General features: G+C 42.1%; 1 protein-coding gene across 1 annotated transcript in view; it reads right to left on the bottom strand.

Annotated features, from left to right (window-relative positions):
• Nucleotides 1-12,702, bottom strand: part of DDX10 (DEAD-box helicase 10) — a 301,809-nt gene that overhangs the window by 271,644 nt on the left and 17,463 nt on the right. Inside the window, exons 7-9 of the mRNA XM_089666084.1 lie at nucleotides 10,959-11,085; nucleotides 10,151-10,313; nucleotides 7,178-7,262 (exon numbers count right to left, since the gene is read on the bottom strand). Coding sequence (XP_089522210.1) covers nucleotides 7,178-7,262; nucleotides 10,151-10,313; nucleotides 10,959-11,085 — 375 coding nt within the window. The remainder of the gene's footprint in view (nucleotides 1-7,177; nucleotides 7,263-10,150; nucleotides 10,314-10,958; nucleotides 11,086-12,702) is intronic.

Raw genomic sequence — 12,702 nt, 5'->3', positions numbered from 1 at the left:
GGCCCTCGGGCAGTGCCTGAGTTTCCAGATGGTCAGTCCGCCCCTGCACACAAGGCAGAAGCGAAAGCAGACTGAAGTCAGTAACAAATGGATGAGTAGGCAGACAAGGAGATTCCAAAAGCAGGGTCAAGAATAACCCAGGTTAGAAACAGCAATCCACACCATACTGTCAGCAGGATCTCCTAGCAAGGCTGAAGTTTAAATATTGTGTTTGGCACGAAGTCAAGAGTCAGTCACGTGTGTACTTCTGCACATCAATGCTTACACGCCATGAGTCTAAGTGCAAGGCAGGGCCAGCACATGTTGGATTTCTCTGAAAACTGGCATGGTTACACCCCAATGAAAATACTCCAAGGTGGGACATTAAAAAAACATTATATATAGTTTAAGATAAAGCAGGCATTACTTATCTCTATTTAAACCTTAAGTACAGCCAAAACATTTTTTGTTTGAATCAGCAAAAGGGACAGTACTTACAATTAGTGCGAAGTGTCCTTTGGGCTGCTAACTCCAAATTTAGCTGAACTCTTCAATTCTCTGATCCCCTCCTGCACCCAGGTAATCTTTCCCAAGCCCAGGGAAGCAATAGTACAGCATCTATAAATGGAGGAGGGGGGCAGAAAGGGTGAGCACAATCGGCACTTTTATAAGACAGGTCCCTCTTCTCATATTAACTACTTGCCAACCGCAGATAGTCGAATGACGGCTACACTGCGGCCAGCAAGTTCTGGGGGGGGGTGATATGACGTTCTCCCAGAACGCACTCTCCTGCGCGCCCCCCAGGGCGCGCACCCAGCGATCTCCGTAATCGCTGTGTCCTACGGACACAGCTGATCACGTGATGTGGTAAAAGGCCAATCACAGCGGCCTTATACCACGTGATCAGCCGTGTCCAATGACATGCTGATCACCGGGAAATGCAGCCTGTCAGAGCGTGAGGAAAGTACTGCCGAGAACCAGCAGTTGTCAGAGCAGGGATCAGCACCGATCATCAGGGCATTGATAATCAGTGCCCTGATGATCGATGCCTAGCAGTGCTACCCACCAGTTCTGCCCACCTGTGCTCAGCAGTGCACCCACCTGTGCCACCCAGTAGTGCCACACACCTATGCCCAGAAGTGCCAGCTACCTGTGCCCAGCAGTGCCACCCACCTGTGCCCACCAGTGCCACCCACCTGTGCAGCCCACCAGTGCTGCCAGTCAGTGCCACCAGTCAGTGCCCAGCGGTTGTGCCAGTGCCCAGCAGTTGCGCCAGTCAATGCCCAGTGATGCCAGTCAATGCCACCTATCAGTGCTGTCTATCAGTACCCATCATCAGTGCCGCCTATCTGTGACACCTCATTAGTGCTACCTATCAGTGCCCCCTATCCGTGCCACCTCATTAGTGCTGCCTATCAGTGTCGCCTATCCGTGCCACCTCATTAGTGCTGCCTATTAGTGCTGCCTCATCAACACACATCAGTGAAGGAGAAAAATTACCTGTTTGCAAAATTTTATAATAGAAATAAAGAAACTTTTTTTTTTTTTTTTTTTTTAATTTTTTGCACTTTTTTTTGTTTATAGCACAAAAAGTAAAGTGCCCAGCGGCGATTAAATAATACCAAAAGAAAGCTCTATTAGTGAGAAAAAAATCATAAAAATTTCATATGTGTACAATCTTGCATGACCGCGCAATTGTCTAAGTGCGATAGCGCTGAAAGCTGAAAATTGGCCTGGTAAAGAAGGGGGTATAAGTGCCCGGTAGGCAAGTGGTTAAACCCATGGCACAGGGAAGTTACCATTCCAGAGGTAATTTGGGGATCAGAGGACTAAAATTTCAACCAAATTCACAGTCAGCAACACAAGGAATCGATTTTAATTACTGTCCCTTGTGCTTTTTTTTTTTAATGTTTTGATGAAATCTAGGCTTTAAAATCTAAAGCTTGCATTTACACAACAGGACTCTCAAAGTATAATAATGTTTTCTAGTCTATTTATTGACTGGATTCTCGATATTTTCATTTTTTCAACCCAAATATCATCATTATTTATTATAATTGTTATTACAAAAAGGTAAAAAAATAAACAAAACAATAGGCACAAGGCAGAAACAAAGTTTTTATTATATTCATAGTCTTTAGGGGTTACTTCTAAAAAAAAAAAAAAATGAAAAATAGAAGCTTGAAAATTCATTACTGCTGATCAATACAGCATAGCGTGAATGCTGATTACCAGGCAGCTTGGTCACGGCAGCAGCACGCCACTCACCAGTACTGCTCTCGTCTTATTAGCAAAGCTATTTTTCATCAAAAAATCCAATTCTGCAAGAACCAAAGTAAAAGCATCCAATGTAAATGGGATCTGACGGTAAACAGGACTAACAGCAGGGCCAGATTCTCAAGTATTGATACGTTTGTTAACCGCACAGCTCAGCAATCTCACCCAGTAGCTGGATTTTCAGTTACCGGCACCGCATCGCAGAGAAGAAACGCTTATACTGACAGGAGATAATGCAGGATCCTAATTAGTGCTGATCATTAATTAAGGTTTTATGTGGGACAATTAAACACTCTCGTGGTCCATGAAACTTTCAATGAAGTCTTAGCAAGCTCCATTAGCAGCAGCTATTAAACTGTTATCCAGCTCTCATGCAATATGCTAACAATGGGGAGATAGCAGTAAAGCTATAGAGGAGATCAGCTTTATTCACACTACATTTCAGTATTCTTCCAACCAGTCCAAGGCAGGAGTCTAAAGATTGAAGCACCTCCATCTTACGATTCATTTATGAAAGCAATCATACAAAAGGGGACCATTAATAAAACTCACAGACACCAAGATGGAAGCAATGCCTGTGCTAAAAGTAGGTAAACCCAACAACTAAAATCTCAGATACTGTAAGTTTTAACATGTTTATGCCATTTTAAAAGTCATTTTCAAACTTTTGAAATCAGCAGCTTTCATTAAAATACCAGTAATCCCTTCATGAAGGTTACATAGTTAGTCTGGCTGAAAAAAAGACAAAAAAGTCTATCCAGTTCAACCAAAAAATAAAAAATTATATCTATCTATCTATCTATATAGTTATAATCCTATACCCACAGTTGATCCAAAGGTTATTCAGACACTTCCTGTTACAGGGTGGCAACACTCTGTCCCCATCTCCCAGTTATGCTCCTGTGCGGTCACCTCATCTCACAGGGACCACAAGTGGTCATTTCAACACATATTGCACAGGCATAGGCCTGTGGTCACCATCAGGAACCCCAAGCTGAGAAATGCCATGCAGGAGTAGCTTGAGTGCATGTAGACAGGAAGAGGTTGCCAAACCAAGATGCAACAAAAATCAGTACACAGTCAATATGTGCATTTTACATCAGCCTGCAGCTGGACTTTAACCTCCCTGGCGGTATTCCAGAGTGTAGCTCGGGGTAAAGTTTCAGTACCACAAGCGGTAACCTCGAGCTACACTCGGGCTCACCATGCGGCGTTGCTCCAGGATCCCTCAATCACTTACCTTGTCCTTCGCTCCCACGATGTCCCTCCTGCAGTGTCCCCGGCAATGTAATCCAGCGGATGCCAGCATTTGTCTTCTGGGTTCCGTCCCCTGCGAGCGTCGGGGCGTATGGGGGACGGAACGGTGGGAAATTTGAAAATGCCAAAAAGTGACATTCACTAAAATCACATAGTAAAACATTACTGTATCAAACCATTTAACATACATTTTGTCCCTAGTGCTTTGTCCTGTTCCCTGCCTGCATTTTTACTGTTCTTATTGCCTGGAAACTGAGAAACGTCCATGGCATCCAAAAAGCGTCCCTTTAGGTCAAAAGCAGTTTTAGACCAGCTAGAGAACAGCGATAGTAAATCAGAACCACTTGCAGAATTGAGTGATAATGATTTGTGGGGAAATTCGTAATCAGACACTGAAAACGATTTTGCGAATTTGCTCAGTGATGTGCGAACTTGGCGCTATATTTCAAATTTCGGTGTTTTTGGTTTGATTATATTATTGAATTAAATTATATTATTTTTTATGATTATTTATTAAATTATAATTTATGATTTTGTGTTTCAAGTTTTATCCTACCCGGGATGTTTACTAGACTCTTGTTCGGACGGATTTCAGTGAGTTATTCCTAAGAATTACAGGCCGACAATATAAAACGCCAAATTTCCATGCAAAATAATGGTACCGCTTTCAGCACCAAAAACCTGAAATAATCATACCGCCAGGGAGGTTAAAGAACAACTTTCAAAAGTGTGCCCATTCCGTGGACAGTAAAGGTAGGGGATGTTGAAAATAATGAAGAACTGTTTGTGGGTAAAATGTGCAGACAAAGGGGAGGATAGGAAAGCAACAGTTATGACATGTACAGTATAGAAGTGGGGGGTGTATGACAGCGGGCAGTATATACATGAGGAGTACGGAGAAAAGTATGATGGTCATTTTATGCAGGAGAAAAGTGCAGAGGGTAGGTTGGCTGGCAGAATGTGTAAGAGAAGAGTCCAGAGATTGTGACAACAGGCATTATGTGCAGAAAAGGAGCACACAGGGTATGACGGTGCACATGTGTAGAAGAGTAGGTGGTGTAAATGGTATTATGACACAGAGTATGTGTAACAGAGGCATGCAGAGGGTATGACAGAGGGGCAAAATGTGCTAGAAAGGATTGTGGTAGATATGACAGAGGGCAGTGAGCAAAGTGTCAGCAGGAGGGTTCAGAGGCAGATGTCTGTGGGGTGAGAAGGAATTTGTACATCTACAGGGGTTGATGGTGTGATGTGGCTTGAGAAGATGTCCAATAGTGTGAGATGGTCTCATCTTATGAGATAAGTCTATCAGCAAGGGAACATTAAGCAGCTGGGGTGTAGAGGGATGTCTAGCAACTGGGGGGTGTTTGTAGCGTGAGGATGTCTGCTAGTGGGAAGTGTGAGTGAACCTGGGAGGGATATCTGTCAACAGGCAGTCAAAGGTAATGTCTGTCAGTTGTTTTTGAGAGACAACCAGGGAGGAGGATTGAGTTAGTGGGGGTATATGGTGTCCAGGGAGAATGTTTTTTAATGAGGCAGTAGGCAATAGGGGGCTGTGGAGTTTTATTGAGGGGGGGTAAACCCTCCTGGCCAGATTGTGTCCCTGAAGGCAGACCAAAGTAAAATTGCAAAATCCCGACGCACACGTTCCTGCATTAGACAACGGCTGTATGTGTAGGGGGTGCTGAGCGACCAATGGCTGGAACCAAGATACAGGAAACAGGTTTCTCTTCTCTGGCAATATTTCTCTTCTTTCAAGGTAGATCAAAACCCCAAGGCATCACCTTAAAATGATAAGTTCACTTTTCATTAAAAAATAATAAATGCACTTTTTTTACAGATAAAAAAAAATGAACATTTACTATTTTTTGTGTTAAGAGCTTGGAAGTGGAGGGTATTACACCAGTGATCAGCAAATCACGAATGCTATGCAGAACTCCTGCAGACCTGTCACTGAATCTACTTGCTCGTGCCTTGTACAGGGCAAGCCGATACTTACAGACAGGAAGAATTAAGGAACTACCATCAGCACTCACAGTGCCATGGTAGTTCATGGGAACTAAAAGCTGACAACTAAGGTTGTTGGTACTTGTAGTTTCTCATTCTCAGAAAACTGTGAATGAGTAACACAGCCAGGAGGGTGGAGAAGATCCCCCACTAGCTGTCAAAGCAGGGGATCAGGGGCCAGTCATTTCATAACGTTACAGGTTACATCCTGAATATGGGTGTACAATGTTTTTACGAAAGGTGAACTTATCCTTTAATATTTTCAATTTCATGCCATTCTCCTTGTCACTTCCATACTCCCTAATACAAGATTTGTTATATAGGCTAGCTCAGCAAACCCCACCAGCTTTCATCATACCTTGACTGGCCGCAGTTCTCTTCCTGCAAATAAGTATCTCTACGCCATAGAGGTAACTAACCCACCGCATGCATGGATTTTCCAAACTGAGACACACTCCATGTTAATGCTGGATCCCAGCTTCTTGCTGTCTACAATAGGTCCCTTTCTCCCCTGGGGAGACCCATTACAGGAGAGCTTGTGGCCCTGAAGCTAAACAGATAGCTACCAAGCTCTCCTATAATAGATCGCAGAAAATCATCTGACAGTGCTTGCAGTTTTCCCATGTTCCATCTAAAACAAAACTTTTTAGCTTTAGACATTTCTTTTCACAAACATTAGCATAGGGCTGTATTTGACACACCTATACTTTTTTCCCCCACAACACAACACATTACAACACATAGTAATGTGCTTTTGTGCAGCTTAAGTGCCCTCTCACACTGATGCCTTTGATTGGTTCCTATTGACTTACAATGAAAGGTGTTTTCTTGGTGCACATTTGAAAAACTGCACCAATGATGCAGCTTGAAGGACTTTCAAAGTGCAGCACACCTGTAGTGTGAACAGCTGCATAAATTAACTGAGGAATAGTTCTCATGTGCTTTTAAAGCCCTGGGAAAGCTGGCAAAAGCACACCAGTGTGAAAGAGGCTTTAGTATGCATTGCAATGCAAATGAGTTACCTTAGTGCTTTGGGGCGTAATTAAAAATGAATCACAGCACAATTCACTTATGTGTGTAAAATGTATTGCCACAATGCATAGGTGTGAAGCCAGCCTATGGGTGGCATATAGACATGGCAAAGGTTGTAATGATGAACAAAACTAGATAAGAAAACATATTGGAAAAAGAAGAAGCAACCTACAGAAAGACATTACAACCTATGGATAGAACTGGTGAGAGAGCAGGCAATGCATTCAGTGCTCTGAGCTGTGAGAATATACAGCCTGTTCATTTTAAGTATTTATCTTTTGGAGATGATTTTCTAGCTCCTATACACTCCATATTGCCTAGCATTCTTTTAAAGCTCATATGACGGGGCCATAAGTGAACCTGTATTATTGATCTGCCTATTATATGCATATATAGAAGTGCTTAATTGCTCATTTATATTTGAACAATCTCAAACAAATCCAGGGAAAGCCATCACTTTAAATTTGAAAAAAAAAAAAACAGCATGTCTGTGGACAGGAGGCATACTGTATAAATACATCTGGCAGCAACCACACAGGAGAGACCAAGAGTTAGCTATGATGGTAAACTGTAAATGGCAGCAGAGATTAGAATGGTTTGTAGTGTTTATACACATAAGACATACCTGGCTGTCCGCCCAACTCTGTGAATGTAAGTGTTAGCATCTTCAGGGCAATCCAGCTGGAGTACCCAGCTAACCGCTGGGAAGTCTGCAGATAAAAACAGTGAAATGGTGAAGAGTGAGCAGGGGTGTAATTATAAGTGAAGCAAGTCTATAATAGATCCCGCTGTTTTTTCAGCCTCCTTCCCAACTCAGCACATCCAAATCGATTATTGCAGGTAAGGATCCATTCTGACTGAATACTAATGGGTTGCTGTAAGGTAGCACACACTGCACTGCTTTACAGACAATAATGAACCGTAGTCAATTTTAAACCTTTACATTAAATAACCTGAATAAAAAGGAACAGATAGTGCAAGATAACCAAAAGTATCTTAATTAGTAAAAAGGCTTTTTTGTGCCTTTATCCAATCTAGCTTCACTTTGTTACTGGCGCTTGACTTTCGCAGAATTAAAGTGACCCATGTCATTTCTCTTGCTAACCCATCTAGCAGTAATTGTGCATAGAAGCAGTTTTCAACTTTTTATTGTTCCCTTGCTAACCTCCCAGCTACCTAGCTATAGCAGCTGTGAAAATTGTGTAAAATCCACATTACCTACTATTACTTTACATTCCTTCATCTCTCTTTTCCCCCAATGGCTGAAATTACATTGCTGAAAACAATTACAGGAACACTTTTTAATCAGAGTAGAGCATCACGTAAATTAAACTCCTGGGATATTGATCTGGTCAGTTACGTAGCAGAGGGGGTTTGGTAATCAGTTTCAGCTGCTTTGGTGTTAATGAAATTAACAACAGTGGCACTAGATGGGCAACAATGAGACGATCCCCAAAACAGGAAAGGTTTTACAGGTGGAGACCACTGTCATTTTTTTCCCCTACTCATCTTTTCGGACTGTTTTTCACTAGTTTTGCATTTGGCTAGGGTCAGTGTCACTACTGGTAGCATGAGGCAATACCTGGATCCTACAGAGGTTGCACAGGCAGTCCACCTTCTCCAGGATGGCACATCAATACCATTGCCAAGAGGTTTGCTGTGTCTCCCAGCACAGTCTCAAGAGCAGGGAGGAGATTCCAGGAGACAAGCAGTTACTCTAGGAGAGCTGGACAGGACCGTAGAAGGTCCTTAACTCATCAGCAGGACCGATACACTGGTGCAGTGGGTCCTGGGTTCCTCCTGGTGCATGACAATGCCCGGCCTCATGTGGTGAGAGTATGCAGGTAGTTCCTGGAGGATGAAGGAATTGATGCCATTGAATGTCCCCCATACTTGCCTGACCTAAATCCGATAGAACACCTCTGAGATATCATGTTTCGGTCCATCTGATGCCTTCAGATTGCACCTCATCCTGTCCAGGAGCTCAGTGATGCCCTGGTCCAGATCTGGGAGGAAATACCCCAGGACACCATCCGTCGTCTCATTAGAAGCATGACCCGACGTTGTCAGGCATGCATACAAGCACATGGGGGCCATACCAACTACTGAGTACCATTTTGAGTTGCTGCAATGAAATGTCAGCAAAATGGACTAGCCTGCTGCATCATGTTTTTCACTTTGATTTTCGGGGTGCTTTGAATTCAGTCCTCTGTAGGATGATACTTTTAATTTCCATCAAACAATGGGGCATCCTTACATTCCTAACACATTACCCAGTCCATATCAGTATAGATAGCCAGCATGATATTTTTCCCCACTGAGATCTGATGTTTTTTCAAAGTGTTCCTTTAATTTTTTTTGAGCAGTGTATTTTTTTTCTACTGGATGATCTTAGTCAGTCAATGTAAAAAATTATTATTCATCACAGCAGTACCAACAACCTGTTACTATCAGTACTAGGAAATACTACATTTCAAGCACTTTTTATTGCTTTAAAGTCAAGTGGATGTCTCCTTAGTAACTATAATTAGTGCTGATTGACCACTGAGTTGGGATATTATCTGTGTGTTTTACCGCCCCCTCCCCCTTGATTATACAAAACAGACACAAAAGCTAGCCATGCATAGCTTTACTTTCTCCCATTCAGTCTGCGGGCTAAATGATTAAAAATCAGTCAATTCCCCCATCCATGTTAAACAGGGTGGATAAAGAAATATCCACTGTTGGCTCTTGTATTCAGCAACTGCAGCACCTGTGCCTGCCTGAATACCCAAACAAACTGCACCTGAAAAGATGCAGCCACTGTTTAGTCAATAATTTTTAATTTGACTTTTGTGAAGCCGGGTGGTGCTTGCATAGCCACACAGGGCTTAATTTCCTGCTGAATTAGCTGAAACTCTAGCCAGCCTAACTGATATTTTCATTTACTCCTTAAAGCGGTAGTAAACACTGCTTGCTCACTTGTACCGACAAGTACGCTTATAACAAAGCTGCACCGTTTAGGAGACATTAACTACTTCTGCAGCTGGTGACATCACCAACACATGCGCACTGTGCTCTGAACGGACAGCGTGCTCCCATTCGCAGGAGTGATGTCATCATGGCTCAGCCATTCAAAAGGTCAGAGCTTGCAAACCCAGAAGGAAGATCAGGTGAAGATGGAAGCCCTGTCAGCGATAATCGCATGTTACTGAAGGGGTTCATTTTAAGGGAATTCTCTCATAATGTACTAGTATCTGATGCATACTAGCACATTATGCTCTTAACTTACAGGGGGAAGCTTTACTACCACTCTTACAATTTTTGCATTACTGTGACTGACTTTTAAGGTATACCACATTTCACAAAATTCAGTCTTTAAGGTGAACAGCATCAGAGTTATGTATTTAATAATTGTATAAATAAGGTTAGCATCCCTTGTTGTAATATTTAGCTTCCAAGAGCCATTTTTAAAAGGGACAAGCATGTGGTGCCCTGACACCTTTTAAGTAAATTTCCAATATGCAAAGTGGAGCACTGCCTACTTACACGTTAACATATCTGCACAAAGAGCAGTAAGAAATTCTCTGCACAGTACTGGAGAAATGAGACCACAAACCTAATCCTCGGGCCGCAATGTCTGTAGCAAAAAGTACAGCTGCCTGTTTCCTCACAAAGTCGTTATAGACCTCCATCCTCTTCATCTGCTGCTGCTTGCCATGCAGTGCCAAGATGGGGATACCAGGCCGCAGCCTGCAGAATGCACGGAACAAATACTGGACCTAAAGGAAGTAACAGTATTAAAGATTAGTTGTTGAAAATGATTTCAACTATTTACTGAAAATAGTGACAGTTGGGAACCTACTTATAGTGAAAAGCGGACATCTTTACATCCATGAATATCATATTTTGACCTTCATTTTACATGACCAGGTTCTCCATGTTCTGTCTAGGTTCTCTTCCCAATTTTCTCAACTAAGCCCCCCACACCCACCTTCCATCCACTGAAATCACTAGTGCTTCTCTCACTTCAGAGTCCTTAAACAAGCAAAGTGCTAAATACATTTGTAAACCACAGCACTGTGCTTTATAAATATGACATTTATTATGTTTAAAGCATCAGTATGACCACAGTAAGAAGATACTCCTGCATCTCTCAGAGTTCAAGGAATACTTTATGACACAAACCTCTGCCACTGTACCCAGGTCATATTGGAGGTCAAGAGGCAGGTTGTAGCTGCTGGAACTGATAAGAAAGGTTAATTATATCTGTCCACATTATCCACTCTGAGCCCTACCACTTACAATACCTTGCATAGTGCAATAGACTATGTTGCCTAAAACAACCGCAGTGTATAAACCTTCATACAGAAAACCTGCTGTAAGTAGTAGCCCCTAACACTTCACTCTGAATCCAATAAACATACCTGTTTACAGCTAGAGAAGAAGACAATGCTCTTTTTCTTGAGGTGATTACGCACAAATGAAAACAAGAGGTTGATCTTTTGCGGGAGATCACACACAACATAATTCTGTTCCAGAGTTGCCGGCGTACTGAAATACACAGAACAAGGCATACATAAAACTTGAAGACAGGAAAAAAAAAAAAAAAAGAAAACAAACCACAATACAATGCAACATCTGCCTAACAGAAAAGAAAATGATAAAAACTCAACAGCAGCAAGAACCAATAACCATGGGTCACGTGTTGAAAAACAGCAAAAGAATCTATAGTGTTTTAGGGCAAGTTCACACTAGATGCAGTTCGGAGCGCTTTTTTTCTGCATCAAAAATGCATGCACAGTGTTTTCTATGTATTCCAAGAGCCCTAGTTCATACCAGTGCAGTCAGTTCCAGTCAATGTCTGGTGCAGAAAAGAAAAAGTAGAACATGCTGCATTTTTTCTGCACAGAACCAAACTGGAACACAGCAAACTGCATCGGACCTGCGTGTGGTGTGATATGTAAACAAAAACGTATCCGGAATGCATTTTTGTAGTGTGAACTGGCCCTTAAACCCATTTTACATACACACACTTTATTATTTGTAACCATTTAGGGATGAAAAAGGATTTCCAGAGCTCTATGAATTATCTCAAGTAAGAACACAGGAGAAAACACTCTTCGTGAAACAGAGTGAATACCAAGTAACAAAAAATTGTTCAAACTGTATTTCTCAAACAAACTTCTGAGCAGCGCTCAGAATCTTCCTATTAAATACTAGGGGGAGAACAGCAGAAGTGGGTGAAAAGGGACAGGTTATAGGGCATAAGCCCTGTGTATTTGATGACTTTTTTTTTTCTAAGGATATATGCTTTACGGACAAAGTCTTGAACTAGTTTAACATTCAAGTTGACCAGTATGATAAACCTTTGTGGTTCCCAACAACCTTCCTTAATTTCCCTGAACCAGAAACTATGAATATGTTCACCATCAAAGTTTCCTGCATCAAAATGCTATCCCTAGTGTGAGGCCACTGCTGTCTGACCCACTCTGGATGTTGAGTGAGTGTGCTGTAGGAAAACAATCATGATATGAACTGCAGTCCTGCCCACACACCTGCTGAAGGAGCCTGCAGAGGATTACAAGTTATTTTAATTCTTACATGCCCTTGGCAAGGCAAAATTTACAACAAGCAGAAAGTTTTAATGAAAAAGTTGAGAAATATCAGAATGTTCCTAAATTATGATGATTCTGCTGGTCAAGTTGTCTGGTACCTACGACCTGTCTGCCCATGTGTTGAGTAAACCAGTCATTTAGTCCCCAACACATATCAATGATATCAGCCAGGCACCTCCCCTACAGTGTCTGGACCATGATCATTTGCCAATACATGCTCGTACTGAGAAGGATGCATTCACAGGACTGTGAACATTTTATCGGTTCCTTCAGCAGGAATCCAACTGCATCATGAACAGAGACACTGGTTTCAGCTCAATGTCTGGTAATTGCTAGTTGGAGGGCATAATTGCTCATTTTAATTAATCACTGCAGTATTTAATTTATTAGGAGTCCCGCAAAACACTCCAGATTAGCCTGTCAATGAAGTGCTTGTGCAGAGTGCTCCATCTTGAGCTGTGTGCGACAAGATAAGGCCAGATGCAGAGAAGAGCCCGACAGCTACACTTTCTTCCTTAAAAGCAAAAATATGACCACAGTAATGAAACAGCCA

The sequence above is a fragment of the Staurois parvus genome, unplaced genomic scaffold, assembly GCF_062004578.1.
Source record: "Staurois parvus isolate SC_StPar_1 unplaced genomic scaffold, SC_StPar_1.0 ptg000050l, whole genome shotgun sequence".
In the NCBI taxonomy this organism is placed as follows: Eukaryota; Metazoa; Chordata; class Amphibia; order Anura; family Ranidae; genus Staurois; species Staurois parvus.
Note: the sequence above shows the minus strand (reverse complement) of the source record. Positions and strands in the feature narration are given on the sequence as shown.